General features: G+C 38.5%; 1 protein-coding gene across 2 annotated transcripts in view; it reads left to right on the top strand.

Annotated features, from left to right (window-relative positions):
* The first annotated feature begins 4,067 nt into the window (after nt 1–4,067).
* The window catches only part of LOC122808036 (prostate-associated microseminoprotein-like), a 44,262-nt gene continuing 26,518 nt past the window's right edge, over nt 4,068–21,811 (top strand). For both annotated transcript variants that reach the window (XM_044079022.1, XM_044079021.1), the window contains exon 1: nt 4,068–4,299. In XM_044079022.1, the coding sequence (XP_043934957.1) occupies nt 4,197–4,299 (103 nt within the window). In that variant the 5' untranslated portion in view covers nt 4,068–4,196. The remainder of the gene's footprint in view (nt 4,300–21,811) is intronic.

The raw sequence follows: 21,811 nt of genomic DNA, 5'->3' as shown, positions 1-21,811 counted from the left end.
TCTTTCCAAAAATGTTTGGGATTAGAGAAAACTGATAGTTGTTATTCATGGAAAAAGGAGGATTTAGCAGTGGTAATGGTTATTCTAGCATGTTTTCTTAGGTTAAGGTAATTTTGATAAAGACTTATAGCAGTTTGTTTTTGTTTCCATAAACTACATGCACTATTGCTTTGTTTCATAAATATTGTAATACTCTGTGACAGCCAGGGACAAGTTTGTCCTTGAAGTCTCCTACAAACACGTGGAAAAAGAGTTTTATTATCAAAATCTCGCTCCTGCAACATGCGAGTGTTCATATTTCCAAACTGAAATGTCAGAAATCAAATTCACAAACAGAAACATGACTGAACCAGCCATTTAAGGAAAGTTGACAACTCGAGAATGTTGACTTTACTGAAAATACCACATTTCCGGTTAGGCCCCCCTGCACCCCCTACACCCCCTGCCACTTATGTATACAAACTCTGAGATTGCACTACAGTGAGGAAAAGGGTACATTTCCTGATCCCCACTATAGTGCTATCTGCAGTCAAAATGCTGAATCCACAACAGCAAATGCTAGTGTGCATTCACTGTTGTGACTTCAACATTTTTTTTTTCGATTATTTGAAATGTTGAATGTACCCATTCAATTTTTCCTGTTTGCACGTTGAACTAGATTTTAACAGTAAACCATGAAAAGGGTATCCTGAATGGTGGAGAGAGTGTTTATGAAGAATTTTAATGCTGTTGTAGGGTCAGCAGTAATGTAAAGGAAGGACTAACTGATAAGACTCAGGTGTTATTGGAGACTGAGTAATTGGTGCTCAGGGAAAGGCCATCCCAACCACTAATTGAGATGGAGGTTTTGAAGTCTTGAAGGACCAAGAAGAGAGAACAGACCAGTCATCGCTTAAAGAATTCGGTAATATGGAAATGCTTGTGCAGCACTGAGTAATATTTGACATTATGAGATTTAAAATAGAACAGTTACCAGATTGCAAGTTAGGTCTAGTAGGATGTTTTACCAACTGTTCAAATTGAAATGAAGGATATTTTATTAAGATGTTTAGACACATTGCCTATGGCATCAACATTACAGTCACCCAGACAAATAGTATTTCCATTGCAGTAGTGGGAAAGATTTCTGAGAGGGTTTTCATAATAATGGAATGAGAGTATGGGGGTAAAATGTATACAACTATAATTGTAAGATCAGTATACTTACCCAAGGAGATATCGGCAAATAACCAATTAGTGGCTCTGTCATTTATTTGTTTTGAGCTGGAAGATATAATAATATCCAGACAGGAGTTCATTTTGATTAGTACCATGGTTCCACCCCCAGTTCTGTTTCCCAAATAATAATATCCAGACATGAGTTAATTTTGATTAGTAGCATGGCTCCACCCCCAATTTTGTTTCCCATATAATAATATCCATTCAGGAATAACTTTTGATTAGTACCATGACTCCACCCTCAGTTCTGTTTCCCAGTCTATAGACATATAGGATAATGGTTTTTGATTGTATATAGGGAGTTGGGCAGCTGTTATTCTTCAGTGAGGATTCTGTGATGGCCAAAATATGTAGATTTTCATAATTATCCTTGCTTCAAGAGAGGCCCACACATTGCTAATACTATCTGTATTGATGCAGCCTATTATTAAGTCTTTGTACCTAAAGGTGGTGTAGTTGTGTGGTTTATAACTAGTTGTTACCGGTATTTACTTGAGAAGATGGTCCTGGGTTAGATTGAATGTCACCTGATCAAAGAAGTTTATATTTGAGATAATTTGACCATTTTGAAGGGTCTTTTTTAAGATTCATGGGCTTTCTAGATTGCTGCACCATGTACATCTGGGTCAAAAACTGTTTGTTAGTGGCAGACATCAGAGGTTTTGTAAATTGGGTAAAAGAAATGGGATATGGAATGTGATGTGGTTTGATTATGTATGTGAGGGGAGGAAGGATAGATTAAAACTGGGAAATGGTCTATAAGAAAGTGGTGATTAGAGATGTCAGAAACAGATAAAATGAGGAGATGGAGAAGCAGAAATAGGGGATAACAGTAATAACTGAGGACAGGTCATACAGTTTAGGAATGCAATGAAGAGAATTCAGAAACTTCAAAAAAGGATGGTCTTTATCCCACAGTATAAACTGGATCTATGTGCAATTTTGCAATATGTAGAGTGATAGTAAGAGTGAATAAGGGAGATGAACAGGTGGGTCCTAGGCAATACAAAGTTGCTGAGTGTATAAGTTCTTACCTCTGTATGAGCTATGTGTGTTAGGTGAGCGTCAATAAAATGAAGGGGAGTAAGGAGCAGCTTAGCTAGCATTCACATGTAAAGCTGAAAGGATTAAGAAAGTGTTCTTTTTCTCCAGCATATAAAAGGGCTGATAAAATAGCCTGATTATGTACTTTGATGATAAACTTGATTATTGTCATGGGTTAATGAATGGGTTCCTATCAGTTCGTCAAAACTTCAGACGTTCGAACACCATATGTTTGAACTGTGAAGTTCGAAAACTGATTATTGCGAAGCTGTGGAACACCAAATTTTTTCCCAGAGAAATAATTTGGTAGTCCGTTTCTGTGGCTTTGTGATTTTCAGCACTGTGGTGGAAAGTTATGGGTTGAGTTCAGGTAAGTATGCGATTGTGTTGACGTTAGGGTTAGGGTTAGGTGAGTTAGGGTTAGGGCGCGGGTGAGGTGGGTGCGTGATAGTGACAGACTTTAGGGTTAGGGCGCGGGTCAGGTGAGTGTGCAATAGTGATGGACCTTAGGGTCAGGATTTGGGTTAAGGTAAGTGGATAGATAGTAGTGTATGTACAGTTTAGTGTAGGGTTAGAGGCAGGATTTTAAGTGTATGTGTGTGGATTGCTGTTTTTTTGGTGTGCTTGTGTTGTGTGTGTGTTTCTTGGAACAGCGATTTTTTTTCCCTGGGGAAAAAAATAGCTGTTTCTAAGCCTTTGATGGTTTTGCACTTTGAGGTTAGACGTTCGAACATATGGTGTTCGAACTTCTGCCGTTTCATCGAAGTGATATAGACCCTTAAAGAACCGTAGCTTTGCAAGGAGGAAGGTTCCAGGAAGATGTTGTGCTATTGTGCTATAGTATGTTGTTTGCAACCCAGCATATAAAACTTTGGCAAGATAATGAATTTTAGGTTCACTATGTGTAACTTAGACATCTAGACAGACAGGCAAACATAAAAATACAGATACATATATAAATTCAAAGCAAGAGCAGTGCAACTAGTGTATTGTTGTTTAGAACCATATTTATTTATTTGTGTATTCATTAGTTAATTAATTAATTAATTAATTAATTAATTAATTAATTAATCTAGTTATGTATTTATTTATTTACATATTTGTTGGTTTGGGTGTAGATTGATTCAGGTCAATACAGCTAATCCAGTGCATTCACTAGTGACAGCACCCAAAAAATATTCATGTGGTGGTAGTGAAGGATATGTTTTGATCCTCAGACATTATTTTAAAATGTTTTATGTTTTGCTGGCATTGCAAACCTTGCCTTAGCTAAAAGTCTGTTGACTAATGCAAGTTAGAAAGTAGGGAAGTACTAATGAGAAAGTTCTTGTTAAATGGTCTATTATTAATGAGGAAAAAAAGAAAAATGACACACTCTTATTAATGAGGGAAAAAAAGAAAAGTAGCACACTCTTACATCATAGAAATTTAAAGAAATTCAGTGTTTGGAATGATTAAACAAGCCACCTCAACAGTTGAAGTGCCTGTATTTTTTTAAAGGGGAAATAGCCATCTGCATGGTGACATTTAAAGCATCTCTAAATCACAAGGGATGTGGCTCTTTCAAACTGTAGACATTACTCAAGACTGACACTAAGCATGTCATTTACTCTTGTGCCAGAAAATGAGTAATGCCACATGAAGCAGTTATTCAAACAGTTTGCACTTTTAGATGCTAATGTGCCATTTTAGGGGGGGAATGTACTGACAACAAACGTAAACATGCTTTCTACATAACTCCTTATCAGTTCCTTCCTTACAGTGAAGCTTTACATTCAGCAACATTGCGTAGGTTATGGAGTCATTTATTATTTTCTCCAAGGGTTATGACTTTCAGTACAATGAAATTGTATAAATAAATGCTGTGGCTCCATAGAAATCGAATGCCTTGAGAAGAAACAGTGAAACAGTGAAAATAAAGTGAGGAAAAAAACATGGACAGAAATTGTTTAACACTGTATTCTATAAAATGTTCGATATTTTTTGTTTTCTCTCTGCTTGTATGTTGTCAAGGTGAATGCTTCTTTGATGCAAAAGGTAAGAAATCAGCTGACAAATTACAGTGGATAATTAACCTGTTTGTTGTTGGTTTATGGAATCTTTTTGTACCTCAAACATGCAGTATAACTTCTATGGAGCTTAGCAGCTTGTCTAAATAATTAACTGTTTACTAAGTTAGTGTGGCAATTAGCATACAGAATTAATGTTCTAAGGTGTCAATGAATTGTTTCTTGTAGTCAAGGGTACAGTGGTCAATTCCTTCTACCTCTGTTTGCCTACTGTGCGACTCTGAGCAAGTCAGTTAACCATGTACATAGTACTCCCAGGTCACCTCTGAAAAGGAACACTGTCCAGTGGTCTTAACCAGGAAACAAACATATAAACTAAATATAAAGTTTGAAGATGCAAAACTCTGCTCTGGTACAGTCTGGAAATGACAGCATTGTCCCTTGTACCCCAGCTGAGGTTTCCCAAGAATCTGCAGTTGAAACACATTGAGTTTCAATGCTGTACATATCAGTAGTTTATACTACACTTTTAAAAACCTGGGAAGGACAGAGTTGTTGCTTAATGATGTATAAGAAGTAACACAGTGTCACAAAAGTACAAAGTATCTTAACAAAGTTATGTTCAAAGTATAAGATTATTAAATCTGCATAAAATATTACTGAAAGTAGTAAGAGCTTTGTGAGTATCATTTAATCCACATTGCAGCCTTGTCTAATTAAATGTATGAACACATTTATAGCCTGATTTTGCAGTATGTCCCTAATTTTGCCTCATTTTAAAATTTTTTTTTTTGATTTTCTGATAAATCGCTAATGCCCAGAGTCAGTCGATAATGACAGACTTTGAAGTGTCATACTTTTTATTCTTCAGGAAAATACATTTCATTGCAAAATCTGCTGTCATTTTATAAGTGAATTAGACTGATATTTAAAACTTGTCCCTGATTTTACATGTCACCTAAACTGTACATGTAATTTGCTACAAATGTTGACTTAAAACTTTTCTCTATTTCTGCTATATCTATCTTGCAACACTGATGCTTTTCTGACAATACTTATCCTATAGGTCCTATAGTATAAAATGTTTTTAGGGATTCATTTTTGTGAAGGATGACCTGCTCTGAAAGTGGATTATTGCTGCTGACTCACAAATTCAAGGCTGAAGGGCTGATCCTGACTTCTGGTTACCTTCTGCATGGTACTTGCACATAATATCTGGATCGGTTTAAGTTTTCTCCACTTTATATAATTTATTTTCTTCCCATCTTTTAAATACGTATTGTCTGGGTGGCTATTCTAAATTTCCAAGTATATTGCATATGAGTCCATTTTTTTTGGCTCATATCATGGCTGAAAAGGGTCTGCAGGCAGTGGTTTCCTCATCCAGTTAACAAAGAATAAAATAAAACAAAATAAGCTAGTAAACAAAAGATAGCTTTTATCTTAGCATAACCACAAGTATAACTCTGAAAAGAAGCTACTTTCAAATATAAGAAGCGACTTTCAAACATACTGAATACACCCACACAGCTTTCAAACATCATTAGTTAAACCACTATAAATATTTTTATCACCACATAATCATGATAACCTTTCTAAGCCTATAAAGATGAGTGTTCCCAGTATCTTCCAGTGTAGCATGACTATAATGTTTTTAGACTAATCTTAATAGTAGCCATTTTTTTTTTACTTTAAGTCACATAGTAGATAATTATGGTGCAATGAAACAATTAACAATTTTTCAAATATATTTTCACTGCACTGTGTATAGTTAATCACTGAAGAACTAATGGCAGGTATCTGGCACCTATATGAATTAGTGTGTAACCTATCTGTAAACATAAAAATATTTACCATTTGGTCTTTGGTTAATATGTCTAGTATAAATAGGTATTTGTCTACAATGTTTATATTTTGCTAGTGTAACCAGGGCTATATATCTGCATGTTAAGCACACTTACCTAGTTAACAAAACTAATTTACTTGCATCCATGGTAAATTCTATATCATGCATGTTTTGCAGACATCAGCACTGTTCTTAATCTTTATTTTATGCCATGATACTTGCTGTCCTCTTGGTTTGGATCATGGCCTAAAACAACCAGCTACACAATTCACAAAGTGAAGTAATTAATAAATAGTACTCCATTACTTCACATCAGAGGGTGAATTTGTTTTTCAGTTTCCAAGTCACAGTAAATTGTACTATTCTTTCATTTACTGCTACAACAGTATTTTCTAATAAGCCTTTATGAGAAACAGAAAAAATATAAATTCTGTAAATTACAGCCTTATGAGAAATGCATACAGATGAATCTTGAACCCACTACAGGGGAAGATGTGAATGGTGATGTGCTACAGTGACTATGAAAATGTGGACAGAATATAATGGAAACTCCATGTCTCTGTGTAAAACTAGACTAGCCAAGTGGATGGATTGAGTTTTAATATAACATTTCACTACCATATGCACTGTCAATGTTATAACATTGATATCATGCCCTGTTATAACATCAGACATGATACACACTTATGCAAAGTTATTCTGTGGGAATACAACTTAGCCTTCCAGACTTCAGATGCGATAAGAAGGCAGCAGCCTTGTGAAACACTGATAATTTATTACAGCAAAAGTATTTGAGCAAACTGGAGTGATTATATATATATATATATATATATATATATATATATATAGACAGTTATTTTAAATGCTTACTTTGATTTATTATGTCTTTTTATTTAATTCATATTTTGTAGTAGTTAATAGGCTGGTTTTATTTTATCAGTCCTTTTATACTACTTAATTAATATTTTTGTACTATTTTAATCCAAATTGTGGGTGAAATATTTTCTTGTATAATCTGCATCTTGTCTTTTAATGTTGCAATTTTTATTTGAAAACTTACAATATCTGTTACTCTGATGTCCTGCTATAAAGAAGTTACACTATATCTTACTGTCATCTAAGCAAGCTTACTGTGCCTGTAGTGACAGTAAAAGAGAGACACAGAAAATGGCAGAAACTTCCTAGCATGAAAAAGCAGAAACTAGCAGAAACTTTGTTGAACATAATTGAAATTAATAAAGTCCAAGCAAGTACCATCCTTTACATATGTACAAACAATGGAAGACCACATGAGGAAAGAGAGGGAGAGAGAGAGAGAGAGAGAATGAGTCAAAGAAAACAGCTGCTTCACATAGACAAGCAGGCAGATTTAAAGAAGTAGAGGGGATGTGAGATACATGGCACTGAACAATGGTAGTTTTAATGGGAAACAAAAGTAAAAATGGTTTATTGAAATAAACTGTGAATCTACACTAACAAAGAGGGAAGAGATGGTGTGATCTAAGGTTGTCTACCTTCAGAACTTTGTGTTACAAGGACACTATTGTGAAATCACCCAAAGGAATAATGATGGCATAGATCACAGTTAGCAAAACTGTGAAATGTACTGAAATGCTGACCAAAAGATAAAGCTGAAGAGACATGGCACTTGTTGAAGTATTATACCTCTACATATATGACTTATAATTTTATCTGATATCACAATAGTCTGCTGACAGGATAATGCATTTCATTATATATTAGATAGAGATCTATTTTATATATAATTGTTGATGGTACAGTTTACTTAATGGTATGTCTTTGTATACTTTGCCCAAGTTGTGGCTGAAGATGGTACTGGTTATTTACCTTGTTAACACAGCAAAAAAAAAAAACACAGGTGAGTTAATGAACAAAATATAGATGTCAGAAGGGACACACACACACACACACACACACACACACACACACACACACACACACACACACACACACACACACACACACACACACACACACACACACACATACATTTTCAAGCACAACCACAAACACATGCTCACAAAAAAACTCACACAAACGCATACACACACATCTGTACACATAACCACACACATGCACGTGCGCACAGACACAAGGAAAGAGACACAGACATGCAGGCACACACACACACACACACACACACACACACACACACACACACACACACACACATACATGAAAAAACGGGTGGGGGTTCAGTTACCTTAAAAGACTGAAGAATTTCCAAAACGATCTTTCTAAAATGTTTATGGACAAAGCTGATTACCACATAACGAGTACAGTAATACCAATAATAATAAAATATGAGTTGAGAATACCATGCATCAAAGTCAGGAAACAGCCTTTTGTACTGAATGTAGTGGTTGCAAGGAACAAACTCAGTTTATATATATATATATATATATATATATATATATATATATATATATATATATATAGGGAGTGAGTATGCAGCAGGTAAGGAAACAAGTTATAAGTCCCTTTACAGGAAAGGTAGGAAGAAATATGCTATTAGAAATAAGGCAAACAAATTATATTGTAGGTAGAGAGATAGGCAAGCCTGGGTGATGGACAATCAGTTATTGTCCACTTCCAAGGACCTTATATATTTTATTTGATTTTAACTAATCAGTCAAATGGGCTGCTTTGTGGACTTCTCTCTGCTAAAACCTAAGCCATTAAAGCAAGGGTAAATAAAATTAATTCAGACAATTTAGTGTAGTTAACCAGCAAGTTTTTTAGAAGCAGATGGAAAGTACAGTATCCAGAAAAAGCACACGCACACACAAGCCAAACATACAAACTCCAAAACTCCACAGTGAAGGCAACATAAATTCAGGCCTCAATCTGAGAACTTAGAGGTGTAATTCAGAGATCCCACCTCTCAGCCAAGACATAATTCTATGACATAATAGTGCTTTCCAGCACCCAAACATGAGATGCTTTTTATACAGTTGTTATATTAGTCTTGGGCAGGAAATCCATTACACTAAGAAGACAGACCCAAAATTGAAAGTATTAGGAATTTCCATTATAAAAGACAAGAAGACAGGCTCTACAGTTTCTCTACATAGAAAAATATCTAAAAGCAGCTGCACAGTGTAAGCAAGTAAGTGGCCATAAAGGGCAGGAAGTGTCAGTTAAAGCTATTTCTTTGCTAGATTTTAGGCTAGTAAAATACAATGGAAAATGTGGTAAGAGGACTGCAAGTTGTGGAAACAGATTTAATAGCCTTCTCTGTATTCATTTCAGCCCTCCTAATATGTGGTTTTTAACATTTTTTAATAATGTGAAAAGTTAATGTATCCCACAATGCAATGCAATATTGCCATCTAATGGTTCTTTTTAGAATTGCATACAAAATCTAAAATCACATTGTACTGTTAAACCACTGTATGTCCTTCACCTACCAAAAATATTTTTAGAATAAAAATCTGGAACACTGTTATGTAACAACCATTCTTCCTGCATCGTCTAGGTTAAGCAATGAATTTGAATCAAAACCTTAATTGCAGTCATAGACAGACACTAAGACAGTCCAAGAGACAGGAACACTTTGTAATCATTGGACTCGATAACACAGTATGTTTCCTCAGCTGCCTTCCTCCCTTTTTAAACACATTTGATTTTAACCTGTTTTATTCCATGCTCATATAGCCATTCCACTGACTCCATCGATACCTTCAGGAAATTACTTTTCAAATAAGACTGGGAGAAGAGAGAAAATGAAGCAATGTATTATTTTCGAGATGCAGTTTTGAGGAATACAGGAACGTTTTGAGATAATCATTGTCAGACAGGGGCAGGTAAAATAGAAAAACAAAAAAGAGAGCAAGCTTGAGAAAGTGCTATTAGATAAATGGAAAGATGTTGCTTGATTAATAAGGTCTTTGAGTTGGTCAGATTAAAAATAGGCGCATTTAATATACACAGGAGAAACAACCTACTAATTTCAAAGTTTCAAGAGATGGACTACAGCATTGTTACAAAACCACGAAATATAACAGCCCCAGGCAATGAATAAGTAAATGTCAAAACAAAAAGATAAAAATAAACACCTGCAGAAAGCTGGCAGGCAAAGAGGATTACAGAAAAATAATGAAAAAATGTGGAAAACAGTTGATAACAGTGCCTACCTCAACATATGGGTTATACTATTAAGCATGATACATTAAAGCCACAAATTGTTCTTAGCCCTAAAGCCAAAAACTGTTCTTAGCCCTAAAATTGTTCACAACTATGATACATGAAATAGCACTGCTGGGATGTGATGGCATAGGGCTATACTCTTTATGAAAAGATTCACAGATAGAAAAGGAAGTAGGATGAATCTACACATCAGAAAGAGTAATAAATCAGCTGACATAAGGGAAAATCATGTGCACGTGCATGTGACGTATGGTACTAAAGTACTATAAGCAGCAGTTGAGATACGTAGCCACACTACTATTCACATTAAGGCCATGAAGGCTGACGTGCTGTAAGTAAATGATTTTAACTGATAGGATAAAGACTGTACAGTGCTACAACAGTGCATTATCTAAATGACGGGAATGTTGTAGTCCTTAAAAAAGTAGCAGGAGTAAGACATGCTACTGACCCTTTCCAGTTTTGAACCTGATAGAGAGGAATGGGAAGTGAGCTCAGGATAACAAAGAAAAATGATATAATAGATGCTCTAATCTCTATGGGGGATAATAAAGGTACCTTGACAAAATAAAGATGAGTGAACAGAAATACTTTGCTTCACATATGCAAACAAGCAAAATAGAAAAATGTGTGATTTTCAATGGAAGCTGCATAATTTGTAAGGGCAAAAAGGCTACATTAAGAAAGTTTAAAAACTGCAGCTAGAGCAAGACATGACAACAATTTTATTATTCAAAAGATGACATGAAAGTGATCAGGAAGAACTCCTATACCCTCAAACAGCACTGCTTCTGTCCCTCCCACACTACTAACAGTGCACTTCTAACTTTTATTGATAGTGTCAATAAAGCTAGTGATAATGGCAAAATATTATCCTCCTTATTTCTAGACTAGTCTGAAGCCTTTGACATAGTTTGTCACAGCAAACTTCTACTTCAAATGTTCTCACTAGCCCAGGGATTCAATAAACTCCAGGTAGGCTTCACACAAAGCCTACATGGAGTTTACATGTGTGTGTGGTGATGTGCAGTGAGCAGCAGCACTCATTGCATATTCATGCCACGCACCACATTTAAATGTAAATAAGCAAGGTTTTGTGGCTGTCAACAGTATTGCTGGCCAGGAAAACATGTAAGTGAACATGGATAGCTCTCCTGTTTAAATCAAAGCACTGACAGTCCACGGTTTTGCATGGAATGTCACAATGATTACCAGTGCTTTACAGACAGCTCTCAATCTCTAAGTGCAAGACATCTGAACAAAGGCCAACATAATGGGGGACAATGACCCAGAAATAGGGACATATATGACATATTTTCCCTGTAGAATTGTACTAGAATAACCAGAGGTTTGTGTTGAGATACATGTTCTGAAGGATTTGAAGTCTGAAACTCAAATGTATGTAATATTGAGTCACATCAGTCCTGAGATTATCCCAGTGATATGGCAGGAAGCCACAAATTTGATAAGGAACACATCTGGACATTCTGTGAAAATCTGGACATACACAGGTATGAAGTATATGGTCCAAAGACAGTACAGGACAGTGCATCTACAATGCAGATTATTGTAAAATCCCATTCCAGGCATTCTGTAATGAAGTTGTGTAAATGATCTGTAATTACATGGACTGCCATGTAAGGTAAACACTCAGGGGAAGTGTGTGTATTGAACAGGGACAGACAGATGAGTGGTGGTGCTGCGGTAGCGTTGTTGCCTCACAGTAACACGTTGTCTCGTTTGATTCTCAGCTAGAGCGTCTTCTGTGTGGAGACATGCGTGAATGGGCATACCTTTGTTGAAGGTTGTGCATCAGAGCCGGCAACTCGGTACGTATAAAATCTACTGCTAATCATTAGCGGACCGGAGTTCTGCTGTGGTGACCCCTAACCGGGAAAAGCCGAAAGACACAACAACAACAACAACACAGGGAAAGAGAACAGGTAAAAAACTAATGTACAGGAGATGAGGGTATGGCAATGGAAGGTGACTTTAGCAACAACACTAATCACATATCAATATGGTACAGTAGGGACTGCACAGTGAAAATGTGTATTATGTGACTGTCACACAAGATGACATAACAATGGGGAGGATGTCTGTGTGAGATAATCATTTTTACATGAATAATGCAGAGGACATCTATCAAGGATCTGACATTCAATTGGGGTAGGGTGCATATTGTGAAGCTGTGCGACCTTATTTGCCTAAATATGATTGTAACCTCAGGAGAGGTCTCCAGCAAGTGGGACACAAGTAAAAGCTCATGGAAACATTAAAAGAAGCAACAGCAATCATGGATAATATCACAATAATACCACCAGTAATCCCATGCATCTGACATAACATATGTGATTTAAACTGATCAGAGATGATTCTGCACAAACACACTTGTACAACTATTATATGTCCACATTCTATGAAGGTAAGCATGCACACTGCCCTGGCACCGTAACATACATCTGCTGGAGGTGTTAGGAGAGACACTGCTATACCTGTATGCGACATTCTAAGCAATACTGCTAGCTGACTGGGGTGCATGGCATATATATATATATATATATATATATATATATATATATATATATATATATATATATATATATATATATATATATATATATATATATATATATATATATATATATATGGCACAATCCACACTGCCACAAATGTTATGTTGTCAGACATCTATGTATGTACTGTGTGCAACACCAGAAAAGGTAGCACACATGTATCTGGTGCAACAACTTAATTGGGGTGTGACTATGTGAGGTATTGCCAGCTATGCCAGGAGAAGTAGGGCAGCAGTTGTGTAACATATGCCAGCATAGCTAGCTGGAGTTTTGTAAAGAAGTATATGTCATTTGTAGAGCAAACTGATTTCTACAGATGCTTGTGTTAAAATATATTAACAGTGGGTCCTGTTGGACAGAAAAGAAATATACCTGTATGTCAGACTGTAACTGTTGGAATATATATGTTATAACAGAGGATACTGGAGAAGAGTTTAATCTCAGTCCAGCTAACTTTAAAAAATAACCTGAAATTAAATTACTTAATTTAGGCCATAAAGATTGTATCTTACAGTTCTGATTGCAGCCAGAGACAAAATGCCTGTGCTGGAGAATATTTTATTAGCTCCTGTAGGAAGAGTGGAAGTGTTTTATGGTTTTGTAGCTTCCTGATGCTATAACACATTTCAGCAAAGCTCTATCTGTGTATGTGGTAACACATATGTGCTAAGTTCTGGTTCAGTTTCTAGCAATGGGGATAGTATGGGAGCCAGAAATCAGATGACCAGATGTATGTAATGTCATTCTGTAATACAACATAAAAATGATGTTTTACTACTAGAGGAGACAGAAGTCTCAGAGCAATCTGTTTTTGGAACTGACAAGACCACTCATCCACTTCATCTTGACTTGCATTAGTAAGTAACTAGGGAACAGTAATTCTTTAGATCAGTCAGGAAATTATTGTGAGATTAGTTAAGTACTGTTTTTTGTAACTGTGTGAATCTATCCATCTGTATTATTTTTAATATTTCCTGTGATTGAAACTCTGGTGTTTATAGTAAATAAATATTTAATATTTTCATGTTCTTTTGTTATTTATTATTAAATGTATTTAAACGTTTCATTGTGGCTGGTGTTCTAGAAAATATAGTTTAAACTTTGAGAGCAGTTACATTTGTTTGCTGACACTGTGACTGCTCCTGAATGCCTTATTGCATTGGTCAAATACTACCTTTTGTATTAGTATTAATTTCACTCAGTATAATTGGGTAACCTTGTAAGCCTTAAAGCAGCTAGCTTTGGAGTGACCTTGTGGCAGAAACTACCTTATAGTCAGGGCAGAGGGACAAGCTGGTAAATTTGTGCCCATCTTTCCTAGGTGTGTGTGTGTGTGTGTGTGTGTGTGTGTGTGTGTGTGTGTGTGTGTGTGTGTGTGTGTGTGTGTGTGTGTGAAAATCAAATCTCAAAGAGTGTGTGTGTGTCAACTACTTGGAACAGGGACACAGAGCACTGGTTTCACAGAAAGGGTGGTGGAGGACTTGGACACTCAGCTGAGGACTCAGCTCTATAGCTGTGCCAGTGGGGAGTCTTATTGGTGGCCTGGGGAGAGAGAGAGAGGAAACCTAGACCCCGGATTGAGTGTGTTCCCTGTGTGCTCTTAATGGAAATTGTGTTTGGTGCAGAGAGCTCCATCTGAAAATGCTGTGTGAATATATTTTTGTTCCAAGTGAACGTCCCTCACCAGTGTCAGTGGTGAGGAGTCAGGCTCCCTGATTACTGGCCCAGAGGGGGCTGTCACATGGGGCTCTGCACCATCATGCAGTACTGATTATGCCACAAAAAGAATACCTAGCTATGGCCAACAAGCTGTGTGACAGCTCACTGTGACAAAGGTAGTACATTTCAGTTAAACAGCAATGGAAGATATGTAGGAAGGTACATGAAGAAGAGTTCATTGTACTTAGTTACTAGTGCGATGAAGGCTGGGAACTATGGAGGTATTATGACCTATGATGTGGATATCCTTCACATACTCAGTAGTTGTGTTACAGACAAGACAGTAATCAGCACTGTGATTACATGCTAGTGGATGTTCCACATACCATCTACCCCAGGGCACAGATAACATACCTATTGGTCTGATTATAGGGTATGATGTCTACATTATACTTGGGTTGTGTGTTTGTTTTCCTGAAATGCCCCAATATTTTCTTGTCGTTACAGGTGTTGTCATGGCTGTGGCAGCAATCTTTTATGTGTGCTGATACTGTCTGTATTATACTAATATCACAGTTGGAGTCAATGATTGCTCACAATCTGTAGTCCTTCAGGCAGCTGTTTGGACACAGGATGTGTCATTTGTGATGTCCATCACTTAAATAATGGACAGGAAAGGACCTAGCAGACAGCCCTGATGTGCAGATTGGATCACTGGACCTGAGATATGGGTCACTTCACATATGTCAACATAATTAGATGCCACATATGTGATCCACTGGTCTATCCGCTGTTTATGGTCAGATCTGACAGTGCTGATCGAATACCTCAGTGTGGATTTGTGGCAAATGCCTTGGCCTGATCAAGCTTAACATGTTGTCAATATGCATGCCCTCAACATCTTTGAGGACATCTATCAGATGTAACAGATATGATGTAGCATTAACAACTCACACAGGTCTGTTGCACACAACCAGGATATTACTAATGTCCATTTAGAAAAAGTCCATGATGACATGTTGGTCTACCTCACAGTTGAGAGAGTCAGGATGTGTCCATACATGCGTGCATCAGTTGCTGTCACCCCCAACTCAAATGGATGCATGTTGATGTACACCCTTCTACGGGAACATAGCCCATGTGGAGGGTGTGTTGAAGTGTATATTCAACCCTATCAGAAAGTGTACATGCTTTGCCATGCCATAGGAGATCTGTGATGTTGTCACAGCCCACTTATTCTGTGTGACAGTCCTAGATGAAGGTAAGACAGTGCATACTGCCTACCTTGATCTGGCCTAGGGTTTTGACACAATCCCACACACAGGTATCATTGAGAAACTCTTCTAGCTGGGGAATAACCATTACATCATTAGATGGGTAACCAATTGAGTCACTGCCAAGACATACTGTGAAAGTTGGTGAATCAACCTGTACCAGTACAACTGTCACCACTGATGTACCTCAGGGATCTGTGCTTGGCCCTTTCCTGTTTGGAATCCATTTCTGAACAGTTCAGGCTAAAGTATATGGCCTTTGGCTTACTATGTTTGTTTATTCTTGCATATTGGGTGCAATCATTGAGTCCACCAATGATGATAACATACTACAAGAGGGGCTAACGCAGACAAATGATTGATGACAAAACCACACAATCTACAGATAAATGCAGAAATGTGTCTTTATTTTGTCCTTATGCAAAGTGGAATTCACTGCTGTGTACAGCACTGAAAACAGTCCCACTAGGCTGAAAGTCAGTTATGCAAGCACTGGGAACACACAACAGATAGCAATCTGAACTTCGGAAATCAACCATCCACTCTGCTATTGAAACCCTAAGTTGTGCACACCATAAGTCATGCCACTGTAGTCAGATCTGAGGATTACATTTCAGCACTGTACTTGAACCTCATCAGAACACTAATAGAGTAGAATTCTCTGTTTTGTATGTACCTCAACAGACATATGCAGCAGCTGGGAGGCCACATGGTTTCCTCACCAAGAAAACACAGGGTCTACAAACAACGCCATGATGTATGTGGATAGACTGAAAGCCTTATCACTGTAATCTGTATTGTATAGGATGAGGTGACTCCTGCATGATCTCCAGAAGAGTGTCTGACCCTGCCCTAGTGGGAATAGTGCATATCCACAAATCAGATATAGCTGATGACATCAGCAGCGTCTGTATAGGAGAATATGGTAATAACAGTGTCCCACATACTAGTGTAAAATGTTCTCTGTAATGTCAAGCAAGAGCACAAACACACACACACACACACACACACACACACACACACACACACACACACACACACACACACACACACACAAGCACACACTTGACTACAGTGAGAATAGAACCCCTACCTATCTAAGTACATAAACAACAGAACTCTGTACTTTACGAAACTGCCTCAACATAAGTCTGACTTTTACAAGATTGCAAGTCAGCTTATAGTGGATGATATAAGGAGGGTGTGTTCTTGAAAAGATGTTGGTTGGCCTGCATAGTTTCATGACTTCATAAGTTCATAGGAGGTTACAAGCCTAATGGCCCTAGGGTGTTTACTAGCCTAGTCATGGAAAAGCATAAGTAACCTTACTGAGCATAGTTAGATGGTCATTGTTGGCAGATCAGTTTTGTGATCAGCACTGAATGGCCCTGTCCATGAGGCACATAGGTGCCACTCCAGGGGTGAATTTTCAATCACCCATCCAGTTGTCAGGCTTGCACTTAAATAGGGTCATTGAGGAGCACTGCTTCACATGCAGTGGGTGATTATTATATAGTGGAGTGGCAAAAATCTGAACCCCTGTGACTAGCACTTGCTCTAGAACCTGCTAGAAAGCACTAGGAAGCCTTAACTGATATAAGCACTCAACTCTGCTTGTTAATAAGCAGAAATTAATCATAGGCACTAAACAGCCTATAATTGCAAAGTACCTTGCAAAGGTAAGGGAAAACAGCTCTTGTACTTTACAAAAAAAGCACCTAAACAGGCATGTCCAAGGGTCAGCTTCCAGTGATTTCTCCTGTCCATCTGGTGAATCTGAGCATACTGGGGCAATGCAGACTCTTCCTCATGTACACAGAAACCCTCTCCTCCTACCACCCAACACTACAACCTGCAACAGATGCACTTACATAGCCAAACTGGAAGCAAACCTCTCTCCAGCCAAGATTATGCTAGACAGTCAAGCGGAGAAGGTTAACACCTGCACTACACCTCAAGTAACACATAGCCCTTCAAAACCCATACCATCAACACCCACACATAGCAAAACTAAACCCGCATATGCGGAGGCCCTTGACATTAACCTGCCCAAGCAACAAGGACCTCCGAAGCTGAAACACAAACACCAGTCACAACCAAAATGACACATATCTCACAACATCAGTGTGCCACCCAACAACAGCCCCTAAGGCAAGACAACGTACCCAACACTTTAGTCATAGGCGACTCTATATTCAGGCACACTGATGTCCCACTCACCAAGCTGAACAAGGAGAAAATTACAGTCAGTTGCCTGTCGGGTGCCAGGATCCGTCACATAACGCATGCAGTCAAGTCACTCTGCAACAAGTACAAATATTACTCTGTCATTGTCCATGTTGGAGTGAATGACTTGAGACGTACCTCCCTAGACTACATGAAAAGGGACATGGAATAGCTCCCGGATCATGTGGCCCAGGCAGGTATGACCCTAGCCCTGAGTAGCATCCTGCCTTCACCCAGAATGATACCACAGTATAAGGACAAACTGATTGACTTCAACAATTGGCTAAGCTTCTGGTGTCATTCAAAGGGGATCCAGTATCTGTCTGCCTGGGACGACACAATCGACAAACCACAATGCTTTGCCAGAGATGGTCTGCACCTGTCACCCCTGGGATTCAGGTTACTGGCTAAAGCTCTTGCCAGCCCTATAGTACCTTTTTTAGGCAAGGTTCAAAGGACAAAACCACCACTGTAACAGATACAAGCATGCAAAGTCTGAAGGTAATGCTACTCAATGCTAGAAGTCTAAACCTCAAAATGCACTCTTTTGAGGCACTCCTAAAAATGGAGAACATCGATATCTGTGCAGTAACTGAGACCTGGTTCAAGGCTCCACAGACCACCCCTGCAATACCAGGCTACAAATTTTACCACACTTTCTGGCACCCAAACCAAGACCAAAACACTAAAGGTAGAGGAGTGTCCATATTCACCAAGGATATTCACACCACAGGCTAGTTGCCCAACACAATGCATATGAAATTCTCCAGATGCAACTAACACTAGGTAAGACTGCAATCCAAATTGTAGCTTGCTACAGATCCCCCACCATGCCCCAAGATTCTCACTACACCTTTGTAAACATACTGAAAAATATTAAGATACAACCAAGCACCCTAATACTGGGCGATTTCAACTACCCTACCATTAACTGGGAAAATTACTCAGGTACTAACTCCTTTTCCCAATGGTTCTTGGATTTCATAAATTCCAATGCCCTGGATCAACTAGTCCATTGTCCCACCAGGGTCTCCAGTATCCTAGACCTGGTCATTACCAACATGGGAAATAGATGGTCCACACCAGTGGTCACCCCTTCATTGGTCAGCTCTGACCATAAGCAAATCACCCTTGACATCCACATCCCACCTCCACCCCCCAGTAAGGAAACCACTGTAAAAAACTTCTCCAAAGCTAACTTCATGCTACTGAAGTCAGAAGTGACAAACTTCATGACACCCATGCAGACGGGAGCTGAAGGTGCGACTGCTGAATCCTACACTAAGGCACTGTATGAGCACATCCACTCATGCATAAATCGTGCCATCCCAAATAATCATAACAAAAATTCAACCAGCAGACTGTGGCAGCAGTTATCTTATATTTAAATAACAACCATAACAACAGTATGTAAAGGACAAACAAACCAGTTTTGGCTAGTTGCTTACATAGCCTTCATCAGTATAATGATACAATCATCATTTATATACTGTATATAATGCCTGCATGCCCAATTAGAGATGTTCATTTAACCTGGGGGCAAATAGACCTTCCAATTTAATTATCCATTTCTTCTCTTTTGTATCGAGTAATTAGAATAGAATAGAATGCAGAACATTTACAAATGGCAAGGTAATTCAGACTGGGTTATTTAACTTGCCATTTGTAAATGTTCTGCATTCTATATAGGGCAAACGTCAAGACCAGTAAAACATAGAATATCAGAACATTTCAGTGAAATTAAAAACAAGAGAAACACAAATGCACTATTTAAACATACTGAATCCCACAAAACTGCATAATTTCATTTTATTATTGATCGAATTCTAGGAATCAAATTTAACAAATTAGGCTGGCATGAATTACTCAATACAAAAGATAAGAAATGGATAATTAAATTGAGAGGGCTGTTTGCCCCTGGGTTAAAAGAACATCTCCAATTGATCACACAAGCATTATAGACAGTATATAAATGATGAGTTTTTTTGTATCATTAGACTGATGAAGGCTATGTAAGCAACTAGCCCAAACTGGTTTGTTTGTCCTTTACATACTGTTGTTATGGTTGTTATTTAAATATAAGATAACTGCTGCCACAGTCTGCTGGTCGAATTCTTGTTGTGCTTAGGGTATTTTGAGACCTTTGCAGATGCCATACTTGCAGGGAATACATTTGGACTGGCATCCCAAATAGAACCAAGGCGCTCTCCTCAAAGAAAGGAAGCCAATCTGGTGGTCCCCTGCCATAAACAATTATACAACAGAAGGAAGAAACTGTTGCAGAAAAGAGGAAAATCCCAGGATGCAAAAAACTCCCTTACCAGCCTCAGTAAGAAGCTGAGATCCCTCATAAAATCCTCCAAAGCTAGTTACAAAAATAAAGTTGCCAAAGATTCCAAAGACAACCACAAGGCATTCTATAGTTATGTCAAGAATCTAAATGGCAATGCTCAGATCTGCTCTGAGCTACAACAGAATGGCATTAAATATACTGATCCCAAGGATATTGCCAATATCCTGGCAGATCAATTTAGTGCCAACTTCACCTCCCTTCTCACCCCCTAAAGGGCCCATCTTAGTACCAAAAGATTACCAAAATCTGTTAATCACTGCCACACAGGTAGAAACCGCACTCTCCAAAGCTAAAAATACAGCATCCATGGGACCAGATGACATCCCAGGCTGTGTACTACATGAACTACAAAATGAACTGCCACCTCACCTAAGTGCCATGTTTAATCATAGACTCACCTCAGGCTTCATGCCCACTGAGTGGCGCACAGCTACAGTTATCCCACACCACAAGGGGGGATCCACCTTGGATCTCGTCAGCTACTGTCCCATCAGTCTGATGAGCCTGATCTGCAAGGACATGGAATGCGTTACCATGGAACTCATAAACAAAGACATTGGCAACCTTCAAACACTGGACCCCACCCAGTTTGGGGCCACGAAGTACTGATCCTGTCTCCTGAACCTGATTGACTTCTTTGAATCAGTCTCCAGAGCTGTGGACAAGGGTAAAGTGGTCCACACAGCCTATCTGACCTTGCCAAGGCCTTCGACACCATCCCCCACTCTGGAATCATAGATAAACTTACCAAGCTGGTCATAAATCCCTACGTCACTCGATGGGTTACCAACTGGCTTACTGACAGAACCCAGAATGTAAAAGTAGCCGACTGCAAATCCAGCTCCAGACAAATGACAAGTGGAGTACCTCAGGGTTCAGTCCTGGGACTGCTCTTGTTTAGCATCTACTTCTCTGAAGTACAGGCCAACACTAAGGGACTCTAGCTAACAATGTTCGCAGTTGACTGCAAACTGGGAGCCATTACCGAATCACCAAATGATGTGGATATTCTGCAAAAGAACCTTACAGAAACAGATGCTTGGTGCCAGAGCCATGGGCTCAAGCTTAATGCCAAGAAATGTATAGTTATCCCCTTTGGGAAAAAAACATGTACCTATGAATTACCACATAGGTGGCACTATACTGAACACCAAAAGTGTGATGAGAGAATTAGAGACACAGGTGGACAGTGGACACACCTTTGATAACCACATCGCCACAACAGTCAGGAAATCCTTCTACGTGACACACCACATCACTAAGGGCTTTTCATCCAGGAAAAAGGAGGTCATTGTCCCACTGTACCCATCCCTCATTAGACCCATTATAGAGTACAATGCCCTATTTGGTATGTACCTCACAAGACATCTACAAAAGCTGGAAAGGCCGCAGAAATACCTCACTAAAAGAATCACAGGTCTAAAGCAGATGCCCTA

This window comes from Protopterus annectens, chromosome 8.part0 (genome assembly GCF_019279795.1).
Source record: "Protopterus annectens isolate FY-2018-M chromosome 8.part0, PAN1.0, whole genome shotgun sequence".
Taxonomy (NCBI): domain Eukaryota; kingdom Metazoa; phylum Chordata; order Ceratodontiformes; family Protopteridae; genus Protopterus; species Protopterus annectens.
This window is presented reverse-complemented; position numbering and strand designations above follow the sequence as displayed.